This window comes from Macrotis lagotis, chromosome X (genome assembly GCF_037893015.1).
Source record: "Macrotis lagotis isolate mMagLag1 chromosome X, bilby.v1.9.chrom.fasta, whole genome shotgun sequence".
NCBI classification, from domain to species: domain Eukaryota; kingdom Metazoa; phylum Chordata; class Mammalia; order Peramelemorphia; family Peramelidae; genus Macrotis; species Macrotis lagotis.
In genome coordinates, this window is record NC_133666.1 from 166,188,855 (window position 1) to 166,213,575 (window position 24,721).

The following is a 24,721-nucleotide window of genomic DNA, read 5'->3' on the forward strand; positions in this document are numbered from 1 at the left end:
GGGGACACTGAGGTAGATATGGTTAAATGATCTGTCCAGGGTCACACAGCTAGTGTCTGAAGCTAGATTAGAACTGCGGAAAATGAGTCTTTCCAATTCGAAGTTGTATCCACTACACCACCTAGTTTTAAAGCCTCAAGAAACCACCATCAGAAAGTAGAGGACTAAGATGTTGGAGTAGGCTGCAAAAAAAGGAGGGAATATTACAGGCAAACCTCATTTATTACAAAATTTCACCTAGGACCAATTGCACACTAGAGAAGGGGGAAGAAAAAAAATACCTTGCTTGTACCATGTGGCTCTCTACATCCAGGATCCCAAATATAGTTCAACTGCCTTATAGGTTAAATATGCTTTTGTGGGTTTTCCTGAGAACCTCTCTATGAGTTAGAACATTGGGACTATGAAGAAAAATGCATTCCAAGTTTCCAAAACTTGATTTATAATAGTTGATAATGGGTAATATTTATATAATGCTCTTAAAACTTGCAACAGAATTGGCACACATTTCATTTTAGCTTTCCAAAGGTCTCTTGAAGGAAGGATGATAGATTTTATTATTCCCATTTGATGGATTAGAAAACTGAAGTGGAGGGGTCAAGTGATTTGTCGAGGATCACACAGTTAAGAAATTTCAGGCATGAATCGACCCTATTTTTTCCTAAGTCCAGCACATTACCTACTACTAAAGTTCATTTATCCAAAACCTTTTGGAATATAGCTGGGTATTCCCTCCAGTTCTTCTGAATAACAATAATGTAGTTTTGTAAAAAATGAAAACAAATTTAATTAAAACAAGTCTTCCCAGTGGAATTTAACTGGTGAGCAGGAAATTTCTGGATCTATTTACTACCTGTCATCACATAGTTCGAGCTAGATATTATAAACTCAGGAGAGGCTGGCATTCAGGGAAGAATTCTATTTCTGATTAATCTTTATTTTAAAAACAGGTATTTTAATAGGTTGTTTTTTTCCTTCTTCTAGAGATAGTGGCATCTTTTTTGACAGAGCATAATTTCTCCTCCTCTCTTCCAGCAAAAGCAATATACATTTAGTTCTCTTTGGGCATATCACATTTTCTCTTACTTGAAAATCATAATAATATAGTCTCACAGGGCACAGAGTTATCAGCAACTAAAAATATTTTAGGTTTAATTGTGCTCTTAGTTGGAATTGTATCTTCTACTTGTCCTCTGTCTAGTGCCCTTGACTCAAATGTTTCTGAACTTGGGCCAGCGAGCACATGTTTTAGTGGACAGAATACTGAATTTATATTCAGAAACTAGCTGTGTTAGAATCCTAGCTTTGGCTATTTGCTAGCTTTGGGCAAATAACTTAACCTCTCTAACTCATTTTTTCCCCTACAAAATGAGGGTTTGGATTAGACCCCTAACATTCCTTCCAATTTCATAATCCTACAATTTACCTAATATCTGAAGGACATATCTATGTATTTTGGTGGGTACCATGTCAATTTCCTGGAAGTTAGTACTTTAATAAACTTTTATTTCATTTATGAACATTTTTTTCTGAATGATCAATAACCAAATGAAGACACTCTAAATCACTAAGAAAATTGGAAGTGAAATTAGCAAGGTTTCACCCACCAAATTGGTAAAGATGATGAAGTAAACAGTGGTGGGATGGTGAGAAGAGAAGCTAATCTACTGGAAAACATTTTAGAATTATATGAGATAGTCACTAAGCTATAAGACTCTTGGATCCAGGGATCCAACTTCAACGATAACATTTCAATGAGTTCAATGACAAAAAGATAAAAATGTCTATTGCAGAATTTGTTGTGGTAGCAAAAATATGGAAACAAAGTGGGAACTTAGTTGGGGCTTGGCTGAACAAATTGTAATATATTGCAATAAAATATCATTGTACTATGAATGAAAAAAAATGAGTGGGATTCAGAGAAACATGGGAAGATTTGTACAGAGTGATTCAGAGTGAAAAAAAAGCAAAAACAAGAGACTATATATACAATGATATAATATAACCTGAAAGAAAACAATGGTTGATCTCTGATTAATTGCAATGGAAAACATTGGTTCTGGGATGCTTTCAGTAAATAACTTACATGAGTAGAGGCAATGGGAAATGCGCTATATAAAAAGAAACAGCAAAACTGTAGCATGATCAACTGTGAATGACTTACCTTCTCTAAGCAATGCTGTGACCCAATACAGCTCTGAAGGACTTTTGACAAAGAATACTACCCATCCCAAAGACAGAGCTGATGGTGTCTGAATACAGATCGATACAAACTTTTTTTACTGTATTTTTCTTGAGTTTTCTCTGTTTTGAGGTACAGGGTTTATGCTTATTTTTACAACATGACTATTGTGGTAATGGTTTTCATAACTATCTATTTCTTTTTTTAAATTTTATTTATTTTTGAATTTTACAATTTTGAGCCAAATCTTGCTTCCGTCCCCCCACCCCCACAGAAAGCAGTCTTAGTTTTTACATTGTTTGCATGCTATATATTGCTCTAAATTGAATGTGTTGGGAGAGAAATCATATCCTTAAGAAAAAAATGTAAGAGATAGCAAGATTACATAATGAGATAATGGATTTTTAAAAAATATTTAGTCTTTGTTCAGACTCTACAATTCTTTTTCTGGATACAGACGCTGTTCTCCATCACAGATACCCCAAAATTGTCCCTGATTGTTGCGCTTATGAAATGAGCAAGTTCATTAAGGTTGATCATCACCCCTTGTTGCTATTATGGTGTACAATGTTTTTCTGGTTCTGCTCAGCATCAATTCATGCAGACTTTTTTGAATTCCCACCCCTCCTGGATTCTAATAGAATAATAGTGTTCCATAACATACATTCTAGAGATAGTAGCATCTTTTTTGACAGAGCATAATTATAAGCAAACTAGGAGATGAAGAAATTTGATTTGTTCAGTCATTCCCCAATTGATGGACATTCACTCAATTTCCAATTCTTTGCTACCACAAATAGAGCTGCTATAAATATTTTTGTACAAGTGATGTTTTACCCCTTTTCATAATCTCTTCAGGATTTAGACTCAGTAGTGGTATTGCTAAATCAAAGGGTATATACATTTTTTGTTGCCCTTTGGGCATAATTCCAAATTGCTCTCCAGAAAGGTTGGATGAGTTCGCAGCTCCACCAACAATGTATTAGTGTCCCAGATTCCCCACACCCCTTCTAACATTGATCATTGTCCATTCTGGTCATATTGGTCAGTCTGAGAGGTGTGAGCTGGTACCTCAGAGATATTTTAATTTGCATTTCTCTAATAAGTAATGATTTAGAGCAGTTTTTCATATAACTATGGATAGCTTTGATTTCCTCATCTGTAAATTGCCTTCACATATACTTTGACCATTTGTCAATTGGGGAATGGCTTTTTTTTTTTTATAAATTTGACTCAGTTCTCTATATATTTTAGAAATGAGTCCTTTGCCAGAAATGCTAGTTGTAAAAATTGTTCCCCAATTTACTACATTTCTTTTGATTTTGTTTACAGTGGTTTTGTCTGTACCAAAGCCTTTTAATTTAATGTAATAAAAATTACCTAGTTTGTTTTTAATGATGTTCTCCATCTCTTCTTTGGTCATAAAATACTTGCCTTTCCATAGATCTGACAGGTAAACAATTTCTTCATCTCCTAATTTGCTTATAATGTCTTTTATGTCTAAATCCTTTATCCATTTTGAACTTATTTTGGTATAAGGTGTGAAGTGTTGATCTAATCTGAGTTTCTGCCATACTACCTTCCAATTTTCCCAACAGTTTCTATCCCCAAAGTTGGACTCTCTGGGTTTATCAAACAGCAGATTACTATGATCATTTCCTGCTATTGCACCTAATCTATTCCACTGATCCATTACTCTATTTCTTAGCCAATTTCAGACAGTTTTGATAACTGATGCCTTATAATATAATTTTAGATCTGGTAGGGTTAGACTACCTTCTTTTGCAATTTTTTTTATTAAATCCCTGGAAATTTTTGACATTTTATTTTTTTATTTTTTTTAGGTTTTTGGCAAGGCAAATGCGGTTAAAGTGGCTTGTCCAAGGCCACACAGCTAGGTAATTATTAAGTGTCTGAGACCGGATTTGAACCCAGGTACTCCTGACTCCAAGGCCGGTGCTTTATCCACTACGCCACCTAGCCGCCCCCAACATTTTATTTCTCCATATGAATTTACTTACAATTTTTTCTAACTCATTAAAGTAATATAAGGGGTGGGAGGAAGACAGAGAATTCAGAACTCAAGATTTTAAAAGTAAATGCTGAAACATTTTTTATTGTAACTGGGGAAAAGGAAAATTTAAAAAAAAAGAAAAAAGAAAAGAAATACATTGGTTCTATTGGACAGTCTTGGGAGAACAGATAAATTGGATATGATTATTTTGATCCATTGTCTGGTTTAATTATTTATGTTGTTACAAGGAAGGCTCAGTGGGGTATAGGAAAGGTAAAGTGGAGAATATATTGGTAAATGACAGTGATATTATAAGACCAGAGGCACCTAGGTAGTAGAGTGGCTAGAGCATTCAACTTGGAATTAGGAAGACCTGAGTTTAAATTCTAACTCAGACTATTAATAATTATTACTCTCATTAAATAATAACTTCTCAACCTTAGTTTCCTAGTTTATAAGATAGGGATAATTAATAGCACATACCTCATGGGGTTGTTGTAACGGTAAATATTAACTAATTAATAAAGGCACCTTGATAGTACAATGGATAGAGCATTGGACATAAAGTCAGAAGCCTGAGATTCAAAAGTTACCTCAGACATTTGCTAGCTTATGACTGGGCAATTTACTTAATTTCTGCCTTAGTTTCCTCATCTGAAAAATGAAGATAACAAAAATATTTACCTCCCAGGATTGTTGTGAGGATAAAATGAGATGACATATGTAAAGCATTTAAAAAACCTTGAAAATTCTATGCAAACACTAGTTTTTATTATTAGTGACTAAAGCTATTTAATTCCTTTTTAAAATTCAAATAGGGAGTTAATTTGGGAATATCTGCCTATATAAAATTTGGTCTTCCTATTTAGATACCATGCTAGTTTCCTTAAATCAGTATCAGTACTCAGTCTGAATCTCACAGTAGGAAGTTTTTGTTAATATATAAAATAATTAGACTGAATTAGGGGCAATGCTGCAGGAGGTAAATTTCTGCTCAATGCAAAAAATAAAAAAATAAAAAAAACTTTAATAACCACTGCAACCATCAAATGGTGGACTGGATTGTTGACTTGGGAAGAAATAGCTTCCTAACATCTATGTAGAACCTGGCAACAGAAAGTATATAATCCCTTTTAGTGAATATTGTAAAGGGGGTTTTTGCTTAAGTTGAATTAGATGACTTCTGAATTTCCTTTCAACTCTGGGAGCCTTAATTTCTATAATTTCATAGGGACATAATATATAACTTGCCATTTTTTACCAATACTTTGTAAAATAAAATCTGACTTGTGATTTTATCAGTATATAGTCCCTTTTCCCAAAGGAGACTAGTAAGTACCCTATAACTTCTAGTCCTAAAGAGAAGTCTAAAGGCCCTGATAGGACAAAGTGATTTGCCCAGGGTTTTGGAGCCAACTGGTATAAAAGGTCATCCTGACTCTGAGTGTGGTTCCCTATCCATTACATCATACTGTCTTTTTTTTTTTTAATATACATGTTACTACTTTAAAAAGATTAAACCAAAACATAATCAAATGTTCCATATTTGCTATCTGTAAATAATCTGAAAAAAGTATCTACAAAATCAGTTTCCCTGTACTTGAGACATTTAAAACTGTTATCCACAATTATAGCCTCAAATAAAAAAATGCATAAATGTCCATGACTATGATTGTTACTTGTAGGAACTTCTAGACATCAAAGTTCTTTATGTAAATCAAAACAAAAGTCTTGTTCATATTTTAAACTTATTTCTATCTCTGTGTTTGGATTGAATACGTCATTTTTAAATACGGTGAAATCATAAACTATATTTTCTTAATGTACCTGAGTTCAACTATGCATGTTAGGCCTAAAAAGTAAATGTCTATTTCAACAATATAGGCATTCTTCCCACCATTCCACTCACTGAGATTATGCAGACTGAATGTGAGATGGGAGACGTTAATCGATTGTTAATCTCAGTCAGCATCAGTTCCCTTGTCCAGGTATTGTGTGTGATTCTAGAATCTCCTCTTCATCATACACACTGACATTTTATTCATTCTGCTTAGGCTAATGCTTTTAATGAGAGGGTCAGTCTTTGTTGGCCTTACTACCTTTTCTTGTCAGCTAGAAGGGAACTGTTATGTTCCCTTTATTTTCCTTAGGGTGATTAATAAAAGAAACTTCTGTGACTGTGAGATCATTCTTTAAAGGTTTACACTGAAGTGTGAAACTCTTTCAAGAGTATCCTCACCCCTCACCCTCTACTAAATATCAATTTATCTGTCTGGGGCATCTTTCTTCTTTTGCCTTCTGTTTGAGTATAAGTCCTAGGTTCCTGCAGCTGCCCTAATCAATAACTTATTTGGATTTTGTGAATAATAAGATTTACATCCAATTTTTTCATACAAACAATCTTAGATGCACTGGCTGCTGAATTGGATTGCTTTCTTTTAAAGAGGGCTTAGCACCTTTCCAGTTATATTGTTTAAATATACTTCAGTACTTTTATCAATGATTTAGGGAATTTTCAAGGATAACTTTTACATCAGTCATTTCCATTTTGCCATATGACTTTAGAACTTACCATTCTCTTACTCTAGGAATCAACTCAACTATAATGCTGCTGTAACTAAGTACAGTGCTAAAATTATTTTCATTCATTCATTTATTCATGCATTTCACAGATACCTGAAGTAAATTAAGTCATTGTGAACTTCAGTTCAACTAGTTCTCATAATAAAATATTATAATGACTAAGCTAACAGAAGAATTGGAAAAAGCAGCTACAGTAGAAAAACTAAGTGATACTTATTCAAATGCTAACATTACTTAAGTTAATTAGCATTATATAAGTAAATTAGTTATTTATATGTAAATTTTCTAAGTAATCTACTCTGAGTCCTCTCATGCTACTTATTTTTGAAAATTGATTTATAATATAAAGATACAGTTCATTAGGCTATGAATTCTGTGAGGGCAGGGATTGTCTTTTGCATTTCTTTTATCTCTGGTGGCAGACAGCAGCTAGGTGGCACAGTGTATAGAGTGCTGGCCTTGGGGGTCAAGATGGAAGTTCAAACCCAGCCTCAGACACTTGACCCTTACTAGCTGTGTGATCTTGGCCAAACCTCTTAACCTTGATTGCCTTATCCAAGGCCATCTCCAGTTGTCTTCATTCATATCTGGCCACTGGATCAAGTGGTTCTGGAGGAGAAAGTGAGGCTGGTGACTGAGCACAGCACTCCAGACTCAAACCCAATCCATGTGCTTGTCATGGCATCACTTGCCCTAATGTCATGATCTTTGAGAATGAAGGACAAACATCATCATCATTATCATCATCATCTCTTGTCTGGGTATGCAGAAAAAACTAAGATGACTGACTGAATGAATGAATAGTAGACATTATATCTGGCCAAAAAATAAAGAAAGAAACCAACCCCCCCCCCCGAAACCTGATAGTATCTAAAATTAGATACTACTACTCTCTTATAATATTTTAGTATGTTAAATTTCTTTCTACAATTATTTTTTAATTATATGAATTTTTATTATGTATAAGGATTATAACAACATCAGTACTTGTATGTGTGGTGCTTAGCTTCTATTATTGCTACTATAACTACTTAAGTTTTATATTCTGCTAATATCTACACTATAAATTTTATCTTTTGTGTCACAAAGATTATAAGACGTCATCAAGAATATAAAAAGTAAATAATTTAGGCAATAAAAAATAGAACAGTAAAACAATAGTAAAACAATATGTAATTATTTTTTGTTTTCTTTTTAATAAAAGTGTTATTAACAATGGTTATTGCCTCAAAAAAAAAACAAGGAAAGTTAATCAGAACTGCAGTACTCTTAACAATTTTCATTGGCTAATGTTACTTGTCTAAGAGGAGATAAGCCATATAATTTTACAGGAAGAAAGTCATTGAGTCCTTCAGAAAACACAGTTTGGCAATCTATCTTCAATACAAAATAATGAGGTGGCAGGAGTGCGATGGAAAAACCAGTCTTCGAAAACATCACATAAGGGAATCCAGCTGTGCTTGCATGGTCTCTAGCTATTTACAAGAAAAAGGAGAAAAAGAAGAGGGGGTAAAAAAATCATGTGAAGCCTTGTTTAGAAACATGCAAATAGAACAGAAAGAACTATGTCAACAACCATGCATATGAAATCCATTCACAAAGCAATAAAAAAAAAACCTACTACTCATGAATATATTTTGTTTTTATGGAAGATTTCAGAATTCAGTAGTGCAACCTAACTATTCAATTTTAAAAAGGCTGCCTAAATGCTACTGGTTTTAATGTCCAGCTGTTTTTCTGGTAAATTATTACTGCATGATAACAAGGCTTAAAAAGGGGGGTAGGGAGGTAACATTTATTGTTAGATTTTAAAAATCAGTATTTTTTAAATAACACTAAATATGTTCAAAACTGAATCTTCATCTTGACTCCTATATCACTCCTCCATTCTCAGCACTGAAATAAGACTATTTCAACATTACCTATATACAAGGGATCAGAAGGACTGTTAATGCTTTACATGTGGATTAACAATCCCAGTACTTTAATTAAAACCACTTCCATCTTCTTCCTGCTTTTGTCAGATTTTATTCATTTAGGCAGCATTTCCCACTGTGAAACAGAAGGTGTTTACAAGGAAAGTTAAGTTCACACCATTTCATGATTGAGTATTTAAAAACACAAATTTACAGAGTGAAGGAAACTTAGAATAACTATATATCAAAAGTTTAAAAACTACAGACCTTGTTATAGAACTCAAACAATTCCTTGTGGTTGAATTCCACGCAAACTTTCTCCAAATTCTGCAAAAATACAAAAACAAAAAGCAAGTTTAGTCTACAAACTACAATTTTTCTTTATAGCTATCTTCAGAATGTATCTTAACATTATCATCCAACTGAATAATTTTAAAAGAATATTTTTTCTGCTCTATTCAACCTCAACATTCTTAGATGTTCCTAAGATACATTCTGCTTTTAGCATGAGTGAAAATCTATAGTTGCATTTGTACTATAAAGTAACTACACAAAGGTTAATAACATAGATACCAGCAAGACAATAATTTTGTTACCATTTTTTTCCAACTCAAAGATAATACACAGGATTATATTTCATCTTTCTCAGCAGTCCATTTGAGATCTACTAAATACCATTACCCAAAGTCACTAGAGGCAGTGTATCTGATTGAACTCATGGAGCCATTAATGCAATATGCTAGCATAGACCTAATACCTCCTAGTATTATTCTAACAGTTAACAATTTTAATATCCTAAGATTGCTACATTCAGACTTGGCAAAAGTGAATGATTAACAGCACAATTTCAAGGCTGGGACTTGTCTTGCCCTTCTAAAACATATTATATGTGCATACACACATTTTATAAAATCTATTAGAAATACTACAAATGCTGAGTAATATATCGTTCGCATTATTATAATATCAAAGAAAGAGTTATATTATAAACACAGTCTTAGTTACTTATGAAAAACAGGGAGTCGCTAGTCCGAACTGGTTGTTGACTCATTAAACATTTAAATTTGATGCAATGTCTTCTGGGAATTAAAATGAACAGTAAAAGCCTCCGTGGGAAAGGTACACAGAATGTTGGACTATGCAGCCTGTAGCCCATAGCTAGATCTCAGTCAATTCTAAAAATCTTAGTATTTATGTAAGGCACTGCGCCTTTCTTATGTGGATATTTTATTTGATAACAAGAAAGGAAAAGGACATTTTGTGTGAAACCGAGAAAAGAACCATGAAGAGAAACACAGGCTGTGCTGAGAAAACTCAAGAGAAAGACAGCTCCTCAAATAAAAGTTCTGAGATGAGCTGAGAAAGAACAGCTCTTCAGAGAGAAAGGTACTGAGTGATGTAAATGGCTTTATTTTTTCCTAGCACTTAATTTGAAAATGACCATTTTCAGAATTCTGAAAGACATGGCTGTAATAGTAAGGGTTACATTGATTCAGAGAAATGTTTGGGGATTAGCAAAAAAACTTCATACTAACTATCTGTCCCCTAGAAATGTGGAATGAGATGGTTCACCACTCAAATCCAGATCAGAAGATTAGGAATCAGCAAATGAGAAAATTGAGTAAAGAAGGATAGGAGACAAGAAAATCTAATAAGAGAAAGTGCTGTTAGATACCAAGATTTCAGAGGCTAGAGAAGGGAAGAAAGAAAGAAGACCATGGAACTGAAGAGCTGCCAGAGTTGAAATTAAATGAAAAGAGTTTCTTTTGTGGATGTACTGATCTGATTGGGAGAGGTCTCTGTTGATTTGAAAGGAAATTAAGAAAAGGAAAATTCTCTGCTCTCTGTGAAGAGATGGCTAGGAAAAAAAAAAAAAAAGGTTGGTTGGTCTTTAGTATCTTCCACAGCTTGAAAGACAGGAAAGCTCCTCAAAGATTTACCTATGTTTTAACTACTCTTTCTGGCTAGAGAAATGAAAACTCCTTAATGTCTATAAGACAGAAAGACCAAAGTATCTTTGCAGATCCAATATTAAAGGTAAATATTTTTTACTGAAATACTGTCACATCTTACAAGCACCTAAGGGGAGTAGACTAGAGAACCTCTATAATATAGATCTTAGGCTTAAGGCTGTAGTTAGTCAAAAGTTGAATCCTGCTTCAACAACATGAGGGTAGCCAGCTTCATCCAGAAGAACTGGAGGCTTAGAAAATGAGCATTCTTATCCAACCACAGACATATGGTGTAGATTGTTTCTGAAAAAGATCACAGACATCCATCCATGCATTTAGAATTTTGAGTTGCTCCAGGAGATTATCCTCCTCACATAACTCAAGTGCTAGATTTCTTTAAGTTTGTGCCTCTCTACTTCCAATTATATTGTATGGTGGATTTTTGAAGGTGGATTTTTTTTTAAATTTCTGAAGTTGCATCCTATATAGCAATATGGTATTATGAGAATATTTGCATCTGCCTTTTTTTTAGTAAATCTTTCTTATTTAAGAGTTAATGATATTCTTATGATTGATTTGTGTAAATGAGAAACACTGGTAGGAACTCAAAAGCCACTGTAGTAACTAAGAATATATCTTCTTTCATCAAAATTACCCTGAGAGTAAGTTGTAAAGCAGCATGTCAATCATGAAGCCACCTCTGGGGAACTCATTAAACCTGTCAAAATATGTGTAGATTAGAGTGGGTGGGTCAAAATCAACCTAGGAAAAGAAAGAACTTAGAGTTGGGTGCCATACCCTTTATAAGTGTCATACTTATAATAATAATAACATGCATTTATTTGGTACTTTACAGTTATAAAACTCTTTCTTACAACTAAGCCTACAACGTAAGCAGTGACTAATTTAACTATATCTCTTTCAGATGAGGCTTACAGTTTTAAGCCTTATATCAGAACTAGATCTTGAATCCTGATTAATTCATTTAGGTTTATAAGTCAGTCTTAGTGTTCCTTTCAGAAGTGAAGTAACTTGGTTAAGGTCATAAAAACAATGATTTGCTTAGTTAAATGCAGGAATTTTGATTCCAAATTCTATATTCTCTTACATCATTGTTACAAATAGTTGAAAAGTACCAAACAGACATTTTGAAATATATTTGTTTTCCTTTTTTTGAATATCCTATACTATTTTCCTGACATTTCCAGCTTTTTTCTTTGCTTATTTCCAATATTCACCTTCTAATCTCTGTCGGTTTTAGCTTCTTTAAGTTAATATTACTATAATTCTAAGTTATCGCTTTCTATTTCAATGACACTTTCCCCAAAAAGTCAATTAGGGTTGTGTACAGAAACTGTTCCACTTCATTAATCCCAAACTCACAGGAACAAGTTCAGTACTGTTTCATTTTCATCCAGATAACAATGTATTTAATCCTTAATATTAGTGGATTGCATGCCTGATGAAAAGTCTCATCCTTGTAAAGCTTTCTTTAAGAGAAAAATTGTTTCCCAAAGAGACCAATTCATCTGCAACTGTCCTTCTTAGTTGACATTATAGAACTTAGCCTTTTAATAGTCACAATTATTTTGTAGTCATTAACCCCAAAGACAAAAGCTTGACAAACATGTAACAAACACTAGTTCCTCAATAGTAACAGGAGGAAGATGGGTCGTCTTAGGCCCTGAGAACAGGGACTCTACTTTATTCCACTTCCCATCTTGGACAAGAGTCAGGAATGAAGATAAACAAAACAGAAAAGAGGGCTTGTCCCCAGTTGGTAACCTAGTTAATTCTAGAGTAAAAACCATACAAGGTATAATCTCACACATTTTCTCAACGAAGAGTTGAGCTAATAGTATGACCACCTTGAGCAAAACTTAACAGGAAATTTACCCCTAATCTTGAGTTTTCATCTTATTCAAAACTATATAAAGAAAAAAAAGTGAAATGACTTCTGTCTTGGTTTTAAGGTAGTAAATGATTAAATAAAACTACTATGAAAATGGAGTAGAACTAAACAACTTTAAATGGACAATGAGCTAGGCCTAGAGTTAGACAGGAGAAGAATGCGTTGGACTGTGTTTGAGAAATTGTGGAAGACTTTCAATGATCCCAAGCTGCTTATTGCCAAAAAGTACATTTTTTAATACCAATATTCTCTAAGGGATATTATATGGCTCAGAAACACAGAACACCAGAATTTTAAAAGAATCAAAATTGCAGGTCACAAAAAGGGCAAAGGAAAGATGCATCATAGGTGTAAATAATCTACAGTGTATTATAACAAGTGACTTGGGCAACAGAAGTGGAGAAAAAGAAATCATCAAAGACATGTACTATAGAAAAGGAGGTAAGTTGGCTGTGGAGTGAGAATGATTGATGACAGCTGGATAGTCCAAGTGCTTCACTGGTATCCATCAATGCCATCCAATGATATTGACCTATCAAAGTTAAAGTAAGGATGTTTTAATATAACTGTGAACAAAATCATTTATATATAGTGGTATGCTATTTTGAGAACATATTTAGTTAAAAGCACAAGAAAGAAAACCAAGATCTCATCCTGGTCTGAGAGGATTTAAGAAAATCATGTAAGAAGAGGAATGAGTAGGTGTCTGTGCAAGTAGGTGTACATTCCTGCCTTTGTGATATTAATAAATGAAACTCTGGTCTCTCTGGAGTGTAGGTCTCCTATTTATCCAAACTTTCATATACCAAAATATACATCCAACCCCATTCTTCTCTTTTCTTCTGTTTCTCTTTATTTCCCTTGAGATCTCATACACCCAGCTTGTTATTTTCTGTCTTTAAGTTAGTGGAGAGAATAGGAGAGAGAAGTAGTGAAACTTTATGTGAAATAGTTACTTCAGGGTTCCAACTTTCAATTAATAATTTATTAATATTTATTGAGCATCTTCTATTTGTTCAACATAAAATGTTGCTTTTTAAAAAACCCCAAACCAACTCATAATGTTTACAGAATTCATCTTGATGCATAATTCCATAATTAAAGGTAGCCAAAAATTTCCAAGAAGATGGGATAGATATGGTGCCTATAATTACACTACATTGAGTAACTCCAGGTCTAAGAGATTTCTCTACCAAAAGACATAGTCTTGTGAATCTATAACTACAAGCAGGTTTAATACCAGAACCCTATTCAACCTTATTCAAAATGATGTACTTGCAAGTCACTGATTAGTTAACAAATGGGGGTTTGTTTTGCTCTAACATAGTAAAGATATGTAACAAGGATATAGTAATACTTAGCTTCTCTGCAAATACTCTCTCTACTACACTAATTTTGAGTGGAAAAGCATCCTGTCAGCAGAGTAGGGAATGGTAACTCGTGTAGTCCCCAGAAATCCTCCAAGCTAGACTTAATTTTTCATGCCTTTAGATGACTGATAAGCTGAATCCAAGAAGACAGGGACCACTCAAGTCTCAAGGATAACTCTTCTGCCCTTTAGGAAAAAATTAATCCTAGCAATAAAGTATGGCAAAGGGAACTCTGGTTGTGAGCTGCATAAGGTACAGAGGCTAAATGACTAAATACAGTTCTAGAATCATAAACTGCAAGACCTTGGAGGCCATCTCAGATGACTTTCTTATTGTTGTGAGAAACTCCCATACAAAGACTAGAGACATAAGTAAATAGAAGAATACAATGACCACTATAAAGAAATATTAAGGTCCCAGAGATTCCCAAGATACAAATCCAGAAGAACACAATAACTTTATAGGAACTAGAAGTAGATTCAGAAGGGAAAATGTCTAGGCCATAAGACCCTCAAGAGTATCTGGAAGAAATGAAGCAAAACATAAGAAATGAAAACATAAGTGAAATAAGAATTCTGGGGGGAAAAAAGAACTGCAAGGAAAATAAGTAACTTAGAAAAGAAGGCAGTACATCTTAACTCAATAATGGACTTTCTGGAAACTGGAATGGAATAAATAGAAGTCAAAAACTTTATGAAAAAATAAATGTTAGAACAAAACTAAAAAGTTGAAAAAATAGAAGAAAATGTATTTTCTACAAAAAAGGAGACATTGATGAGGAAAACTAGTCAAGGGAGAGAATTTAAAAATCTGAATTAAAAACAAAATTCTGATGTAAGCTAAAAATGTATAAAAGCTATACATGTACAATCATGTTAACATATTTCCACATTAATCAGGTATGAAAGACTAATCAAAACTAAAGGGGAAAACATAAGAAAAGGAAAAAATTTTTAAAAAGCTTTAAAAAGTGAAAATTATATGTTTTGATCTGCATTCAGATTCCAAAGGTTTTTGCCTGGATGTGGATAGCTTTTCCCCTTCCTTTTAGAATTGTTCTTGATCACTGAATTGCTGAAGGAGCTAAGGCCATCATAGTTTGTTGTTAATGTGTACCATATTCTCTTGGTTCTGCTCACTTTACTCAGCAATGGTTCATGTAAGTGTTTTTTTCTGAAATTCACTTGCTCATCTTTTCTTAAAGAACAATAGTATTTTCTCACATTCATATACCAAAATTTGCTCAGCTATCCCCTCAATTGCCATTTCTTTGTCACTTCAAAAAAGAGTTGTTATAAATATTTTTTGTACTTATTGGTGTTTTTCCCCCCCTTTTCTAATGATCTTTTTGGGACACAGAAATAGTAGTGGTATTGCTAGATCAAAGGTTATGCACAATTTTATAGACCTTTGGACAGACATAGTACCAAATTGTTCTCCAGAATGGTTGGATGTAAAAAACTCCACCAACAGTGCATTAGTATTTTCCCACATTCCCTCCAACATTGATTATAATATTTGGCATTTTAGCTAATCTGATAGGTATGAGGTGGTACCTCAGAGTTGTTTTAATTTGCATTTCTTCAATCAATAATGATTTAGAGCATTTTTTCCATCTGAAAACTGACTATTCATATCTTTGATCATTTATCAGATAAGGAATGACATGTATTCTTATAAATTTGACTCAGTTCTCTATATTTTAGAAATGAGTCATTTATCAGAAACACTAGCTATCAAAATTATTTCTCAGCTTTCAGCATTTTTTCTAATCTTGATTGCACTGATTTTATTTGTGCTACACTTTTTTAATGTAATCACAATTATTCATTTTGCATTTTAAAATGTTCTTGGGGTGGCTAGGTGGCACAATGGATAGAGCACTGGCCCTGGAGTCAGGAATACCTGAGTTCAAATTTGGCCTCAGACACTTAATAATTACCTAGCTATGTGGCCTTGGGCAAGCCACTTAACCACATTTCCTTGCAAAATCTAAAAAAAAAAAATGTTCTCTATCTATTCTTTGATTATAAACCTTTGATTATAAACCTATTAGATGACTAATAAGCTGAGTCCAAGAAGACAGGGACCACTCAAGTCTCAAGGATAGCTCTTCTGTCTTTTAGGAAAAATTAATCCTAGCAATAAGGTATGGCAAAGGGAACTCTGGCTGTGAGCTGCATAAGGTACAGAGGCTAAATAACTAAATATAGTTCTAGAATCATAAACTGTAAGACCTTGGAGGCCATCTCAGATGACTTTCTTATTATTGTGAAAACTCCCGTACAAAGACTAGAGACATAAGTAAATAGAAGAATACAATGATCACTATAAAGAAATATTAAAGTTTCCCAAATTATAGATTTCCCAAATCATAGATCATTTCCCAAATCATAGATCTCGCAGATAAACTAATTCTTGTTCTCCTATTTGGTTTATGGTATCACCTTTTATGCCTAAATCCTGTACCCATTTAGACCTTATTTTGATATAGGAAGTGAGATGTTGGTCTAAGCCTAATTTCTGTCATACATTTTCTGGTTTTCCCAGTTTTTGTCAAATAGTGAATTCTTATCCCAGAAGCTAGAGATTTTAGATTTATCAACTAATATTTAATAACTATAGTCATTTACTACCATTTCTTTCATACCTAATCTATTTCCCTAATCCACTTCTCTATTTCTTAGTCAATACCAGACAGTTTTGATAACTGCTGCTTTATAATATAGTATTAGATCTAGTATGACTGGCCACCGCCCTTTGCATTTTTTTTCATTAATTCCCTTGATATTCTTGTCTTTTTGTCATCCTCCAGATTAATTTTGTCACTAATTTTTCCTAGTTCTGTAAAGTCAATTTTTGGTAGTTTGATTGGTATGATACTGAAAAGGTGATTTAATTTAGGTAGAAATGTCATTTTTATTATATTAACTTGGCTTAACCCATAAATAACTGACATTTTCCCAATTCTTTAGAGTTGACTTTCTTTGTTTGAAAATGGTTTTATAAGTGGACCTTACTCCTAATTGGGCAATGAGAGGTTCAGCTCATACTTAACACACAGATTTTGATTTGGAAATAAATTAAGCAGGGAATGGATGTACAGGCAAATGACAGCAGAGGAGCTCAAGATGAAAGGTAGAACTGGGAAGGGGAGAGTTAAAAAATGTATTTGTAGGGTGTATCAGAACAGGTGAAAGAAAGAAAAAGGAAATAAAAAGAAAAGAAGGAAAGAATGGAGGAAGGAATGGAGAAGGGTGGGGAGGAAAGGAGAAAAGAAGAAAGCGAGGAAAAGAGTTAAGAATCAGTGATTTGGGTCTGAGTGAGAGAAAAAAAGAGTTTGTTTCTATTAGAGCCCACCTTAGCATTGATCACACTGTTTTTTCACCACCTACTTCTTTTTTTTGTAAAGGGAAAGGAGTAAAAAAATAAAAAAGAGGATATGATGTGGAAAATATGCAAATAAAAATCATAACTGCAAACATAAATTGCATGAATTCTTGGAATAGGACAGCAAATGGATTAAAAAAGAATCTAGCAATACTTGGTTTACAAGAAACAGTTGAAACATAATGATTCACAACTAAAAGTTAAAATAAAAGACTAGAACAGAATTCATTATACTTAAGGATAACTCAAAAAAGCAGGAGTATCAGACAAGAAATAGTAAAAATTGAAATGAGTAAGAGATAAGCAGGTAAACTATGTTCATGCTAAGTACTATGAACAATAAAATAATACTAAGACTTAATATATATATGCAGCAAATGACATATCGTCTAAGAACTTAAAGGAAAAGTTAATCAAATTACATGGAGAAAGAGACAGCATCTATAATAGTTGGAATTCTAATGTATCCTTTTGAAATCCTGTCCTTAACAAAAAAGATAAGAAAGAAATTAAGGATTTGGACAGAATTTTAGAAAAGTTAGATCTGATGGATATCCAGAAATTTCTGTATAGGAACTGAAAGAGGTGTAGGGTGTGTGTGTGTGTGTGTGTGTGTGTGTGTGTGTGTGTGTGTGTGTGTGTGTGTGTGTGTGTGTGTGTGTGTGTGTGTGTGTCTGTCTCTTGGTCGTACATGTATCCTGTATCCTTCTTTTCAAAAATTGATCATATTGTAATAGGATATAAAAGAAAGTAGAACTAAAAAAAAAAAAGTTAAAAACAAATAGTTTAAAAAAGAAAAATTAAGGAAAAAATTAAGTTAAAAAAGTAAAAGAAACAATACATTGATAAAGAAAATTTTCTTCTGATACTGTTTTGGAGGTGGGAAAGATAAATTATTAAGTATACTGATTAAAACAAAGAAAAGAAAGCAAATTTACTGGTAGAATAAATGAAAGATAATTCACAACAGATGAAGAGGAAATAAAGGAATTATTATAAATTGTTGTCAACTAACTACATGGATAACTTAAATTGATTAATATTATAAAAATATTCAGACTAACAGAACAAAGGAGAGAAAATTAAATTAGCCCAACCTCAGGAAAAGAAAATATATAAGCAATAAAACAATACCCAAATAAAAAAATTCCAGAATCAGATGAATTCAAAAGTGAATTCTATGACATTCAAAGAACAATCAACTATTTAAAATCAGAAAAATAAGGAATCCTACCAAATTCTTTCTAAGTTAGAAATATAGTCTTGATATGTAAATAGGGTGAGGCAAAGAAGAGAAAGCAAACTACACACCAATATTTTTCATGAAAATCTACACAAAGATTTTTTTTAAATATTAACAAAAAGGCTATAAACAACATTAAAAAAACACACTAAATAACCAGATTGGATTTGTATGAAGAATGCAAGGTATGATGATCATATTAATTTGTTCATTCTTCTCTCATGGTTTTCTTCCAGGTAAACATAGCCTCTGTTCTCAATGGAGAAAGCTTAACACTTTCCAGCTTTAATTTTCTGATGGATCCAACATCTTAAATCAGGATTTCTTTCATTGATTTCATATTAAAATAAAGTTGTCCATATATTTATTTTGAACATGTATACCACCTTTTACACCTTACTTGTCTAAAACAAAGGATCTGGCTTAGATGGTCTCAGAAGTCTCTTCCAAGTCTAGCTCTCTGATGCTAAGAAGCTTTTCAATCTACTTTTTCTTTTATCCTCTAGAGAACATGTATCTAATGATATAGTTCAGACCAAACATTATCAATGTTATATCCAAAGCACATCCCAGGAGATAATTTTAATTTTTTTTTTAAAAATTCTTTGATAATACAAGAACTCTGGAAGACATTATCCTTAAATGGGGGATGGGCTGGTGGTGTTTTTTTTAATGGTTCATAAAACATATCAATTACATCTATTGGGAAAAAAATCCCTATCAAATGACTAAATTTTTTCCTAATATTAGCCAGTATTTTGGGCTTTTTGTAGTTATCTAACTTCTCTTTTTTTTTTTTCATATTTTTTTTTTAGGTTTTTGCAAGGCAAATGGGATTTAAGTGGCTTGCCCAAGGCCACACAGCTAGGTAATTATTAAGTGTCTGAGACCAGATTTGAACCCAGGTACTCCTGACTCCAGGGCCAGTGCTTTATCCACTACGTCACCTAGCCGCCCCCTCCTCTTTTTCTTTATGAATTTTTAATTAAGCTTAAAACTTTATGAAGATAATATTATTAGAGAAAAAGAGACTAAACAACATAAAATTTAGAATAAAATTTACAAATTGAGGCTCTCATCTCCAAAATAGATGAAAATATAGGGCTTTGGTCAGAGGAAGAAAATGTATTTTTCTAATCAGCTGAATTTTAAAAAATAAACAAATTTAGATATAATATCCACCTCTTGATTCTTTTGTTATTCTCAAAAAGATTTTTTAAATTTTTTTATTTTTCTAAAATTAATTTATTCTAACACATTATTTTCTCCAACTATAATGAAAACATTTGATTTATAGAAATAACAGTGATACAGATTACATTTCTAATCTTACATAAAATTTTAGGCACAGTATAATTTAAGCCCAATTTTAATTTATTCTAGGCCTTAAACCTAAAGTTCAGTGCTAATTTGCACTGACTGATTTATACCCTCAAAAGCATATCCTAAATTGGGCCAAATGTCATTTGATCTTTTTAACCTCTCTGATCTTTTTTCCCCCCTTAAGAACTTGAAGGAAAAAATTCTAGAAAATGGTCTCAAGAATAGAGACCAAATTCCATTGAAGTATCTATTTAAATACTTTTCAACACAAGTGAATGTGTATATATCCTATTTGGTTAGAAGATTTAAGACAGTCATAACAAGAGAATCTGAATGAAGGGATGTTTGGGAATTCAAAGGCAATAATCCAAATATTCTATTACACAAGATGACTCTCAAGTCACACAACTCCAGACTTGCCAAAACTAGACAAAACTCCTCAGCAACTATTTTTCTGGCTTTCAAAATATTTTCTGGGTTATTATTTGCTTGGAGAGAAGAAATACATTTTTTATATTTCTTGAGAATATATTTGAAAGTCATAATCCTAAATGTGATAGACAATACTTAAATTTAAAAAGTCATTCATGTTAAATAACCTAGGTGTTCTGTAACAGTTTCCAAATTATTTAATTTGACAAATTATTAAACATGCTCCTTTGAATTTAGTATGTGGAAAGAAATTCCATTTAGGCCTAATTCAGGAAAAGGCTGAGACCTGATCCTGATCTGAGAAATCTTGGAATTACTTATAAAAGATATGGATCTAAGTCTAAAGTCCTTGTCCATGGTGCTCAGTGTCCCTAGAGAGCAGGCATACAATTTCTCTTGATATCTGTACACACAAAATGTGTTCCCTTCTTTTCCTGCTTCTCTCTCTCTCTTTTTTTTTTACTTCTTTCCTTCCAGTTCTCTATTCATTTATCTTACCTATGGTGAAAGGAAAGAGTGAGAGGGAAAAGTGGTGGATCTTTTCTGAACTATTTGCTTTAAAAAAAGTCAAATTTCAATTTATTAATCTATAAGTAAAATTTTGTTACGCTTCTACTGTGTTCTCAACACTGAATGATGCTTTGGAATGGTGAACTCAGCAAGATAGTTACAGAATTTGTTGTAATACATCATTTACTTATCATTATATGGAGAATGTCTTGTACTTAGCAGAGAATTAATTTACCCTGATTGTGGTCAAGATTGACATTATGGTCACCAAAAAGAGAAAAATACATATCCCTCCATCAGTGATACCTTAAATTCTACCATAAATGATTCATTACTTTGCAGGAAGAATAGTAATTGTGATAGTAACAGCAATTATTAAGGGCAATGACAGTATATGGCACTTTAAAATTTACAAAACACTTTTCATACAAGCTTTTGCATGAGCCTGAAATTAACCCCATGAAGTAGGTACTATACTACTGTTTTATAGGTGGGGCTCAGAGGCAAGTGATTTCATTTGGTTAGTAACTGCCACACACCCTTTATTTCTTCTCCTTGATTCTAGCTTTTTGTCCAGTTTCATTCAACAAAAATTTGTAAAGTATGTGCAATGAGCAAATTCACTGCTCAACAACTATTCTATTCAAAGAAGAGAAAAGTAAAGTACAAATCTTTTGATCAAGCTAGCTTTTAGCAAAATGAATTAGTTGGCTCAACAAAAGAAGAGGTGGAGACTATTATTTAAAATAATATTTTTAGATTGAATTTGCCTATTGAATTATCCTTGTATTTACTGTTTATCCTTGTAACTTGCAACTGGTTGTTTACTCCCTATTTTTCACTCTGACAAGAAGAGAATCAGTTCATAAAACTTGATGCATAAAATTAAACTGAGTAACCAGGAAACCAGTTCCAATTTCTCAAAATTACACCAGAATCTTCAAAATATATCCTCACTTTGGCAATCCTATGCCTCAAAATTTTTAAATTGAATCATGTAACTTTATTCATTATAGTGTCACTGAAATGGAACAGAGAGAGTGCCGACTTTGGGGTCAGGAAAATCTGAGTTCAAACTTGGCTTCAGACACTTACAGTATACTATGTGACCATGTGCAAATCACTTAAACCTGATTGCTTCAATTTCCTCACCTGTAAAATGAGTTAAAAAAGGAAATGGCAAACCACTCCAGGATCTTTGCCAAGAAAATCCCATATAAGATCACAAAGAACTGAACATGAAAGAAATAATACAAAAACAAAAAAAAAATCACTAAAATACAGAAGGGAACTTTTTTTTTATCAAATAGGGAAGTTCAGATAAGAAAACTTCTTATCTTTGACTTAAATAGATAAATCTTAGAGAACTGACTAAGTCACACAGAAGTTAAATGGAATACCAAGTATTACATACAACTCCAGTGAGGGTCAGACTTTGGATTTCAATATGTTTCCTGATCTCTAAGTTTGGCATTCTCTCTTTGTTGTGCTGCCACATGTTTCTAAAAAGTTGCATATTAGACATTTCCTTGACACTTAGAAATGAAATTAATGACAACAGTGTTTAGACATCATCGCAATGAGATGTTAAGAGTTTTCATTTATTGGAAAACAATTTCAAATATACATATTGTTTTTAAAAAAAATGAGTTAGATATGAGTTCTTGTTGAAATTCTATAATGTCTTCCAAAGAGATGCAATAATGTGATAAAGTGGAGATGGAAGGAGTTTATGACCAAAGAAGAAACAGAGTACATTATAAAATTCAAAAGGGATAATTTAATTACATTAAATTAAAAGGGTTTTAAACAAACAGAACCAACGAAAACAAGATCAAGAATTCAGGAAACTGGAAATCAATTTTTACAGTCAGCATTTTTGATAAAGGACTCATTTCTAAAACATATAGAGAACTGATTCAAATTTATAAGAATACAAGCCATTTCCCAATTGATAAAAAATGGTCAAAATATATGAACTCTGGGATTTTACTTCATACCCTATCAGAGTGGCTAACATGACAGAAAAGGAAAATGATCAATGTTGGAGGGAATGTGGGAAACTGGGACATTAATGCATTATTGGTGGAATTTTGAACTAATCCAACCCTTCTGGAAAGCAATTTGGAACTATGTTCAGAGGGTAATAAAACGGTGCATAGCCGTTGATCCAGCAATACCTCTACTAGGTTTGTAACTCAAAGAGATCATTAAAAAAGGGGAAAAAAGACATAGGAATAAAAATATTTATAGTAGTTCTTTTTGTAGTGGCAAAGAATTGGAATTTGAGGGGATACCTATCAATAGGGCAATGGCTGAACAAACTATGGTAAATGAATTCAATAGAATATTCTTCTGTAAGAAATCATGAGTAGGCAGATTTCAAAAAAACTTAAGACTTACATGAACTGAAACTGAGCGAAGTCAGCAGAACTAGGAGATCATTGTACAACCTTAACAAACAACATCAAGTAATGAACGACTATGATAGATTTAGTTCTTCTCATCAATGCAGTGATTACAGATAGTTTTTTTTTTAAGATTTTTGCAAGGCAAATGGTGTTAAGTGGCTTGCCAAAGGCCACACAGCTAGGTAATTATTAAGTGTCTGAGGTCGGATTTGAACTCAGGTACTCCTGACTCCAGGGCTGGTGCTCTATCCACTGTTCCACCTAGCCGCCCCTATCAAAGACAGTTCTGAAAGATTTGTGATGGAAAATGCTATCCACATCCAGAGAAAGAACTACGGAGCCTGAATGCAGACCAAAGCATACTATTTTTCAGTTTTTAAAATTTGTATGTTTTTTCTTTTACACAGTATCTTCCCTTTTGTGTGATTCTTGTTTCACAATATGACTGGAAATACGTTTAACATGATAGTACACACACACACACACACACACACACACACACACACACACACACACACACACACACACACACACACACACACACACACACACACCCCTTATATGTAAATGACCTATATCAGATTACAAACTATCATGAGGACAGTGAAGAGAAGGGAGAAAGGGAGAAAGGAGAAAAATGTAGAACTCAAAATCTAAAAAAAAATTATTGTTGAAACTTTTTACATGTAATTGGAATAAATAAAAGAAAAATTTTTTAAAAGAAAATAAGAATAATAATGTGATAAAGTAATTCTAAATATTTCAAAGTAAACATGTGGAGACACAGGTTATTAGGCTTGATTGCTTATTTTGAATGATATCAATAGACACTAATACTCTCAGGCATGACTGAAGAAATATTTAGCATATTTTAGATGCATCTGATTATTTCAACAAATCTTTATAAGTGCCTACTATGAACAAGGAGTCATATTAAGTCATGGATAGAATTAACAAAGAACTAGTTCACAAGGGGTTCACTATCTGATGAGAGAGCAACTTACTGATATCTATACAAAGCCAAGCCATACTAGAGTGGGCTGAGTTTTTCTGCATATAAATGTGCACTTAATCTAAAGATGATACCACTACTGTGCTTCCCCCTCCCCACTACAAAGTAGCACTGGAAAATTGTACCAAATCCCTCTTCTGATCCAAAGCATCCATTTATACCATGATCATCAACCAGTCAACAAGCATTCACTAAGTGCCTTCTATGTGCCAGCCTCCATATGTCATTAAAGATACAAAAACAAAAATGATACAGTTCCCATCCTACCTTATATTCTACCATCAGAAACAAATCTATGTAAAACAGACTGGACCTTTGATTTTGTTGGCATAGAGAACTCTCAAGTGGGGAAAACTTCCTCCACCAATGCAAGTTGGCACGTTCTTGGCAACTTATAGTCTTAAAGCACTGCCTGAAGCACTGAGAGATTAAGCACCTCATCCACTGAATACGGACTTGTCTTAAAGTTGA

The 24,721-nt window shown here is 33.1% G+C and overlaps 1 protein-coding gene across 3 annotated transcripts in view; it reads right to left on the reverse strand.

Moving 5' to 3' along the window:
• Nucleotides 1-7,051: 7,051 nt before the first annotated feature.
• Nucleotides 7,052-24,721, reverse strand: part of COMMD10 (COMM domain containing 10) — a 249,214-nt gene continuing 231,544 nt past the window's right edge. The window contains exons 7-8 of one of the 3 annotated variants that reach the window (XM_074200847.1): nucleotides 8,963-9,022; nucleotides 7,052-8,254 (exon numbers count right to left, since the gene is read on the reverse strand). In XM_074200847.1, the coding sequence (XP_074056948.1) occupies nucleotides 8,976-9,022 (47 nt within the window). In that variant the 3' untranslated portion in view covers nucleotides 7,052-8,254; nucleotides 8,963-8,975. The remainder of the gene's footprint in view (nucleotides 8,255-8,962; nucleotides 9,023-24,721) is intronic. The other 2 variants (XM_074200848.1, XM_074200846.1) reach the window with 2 other exon arrangements.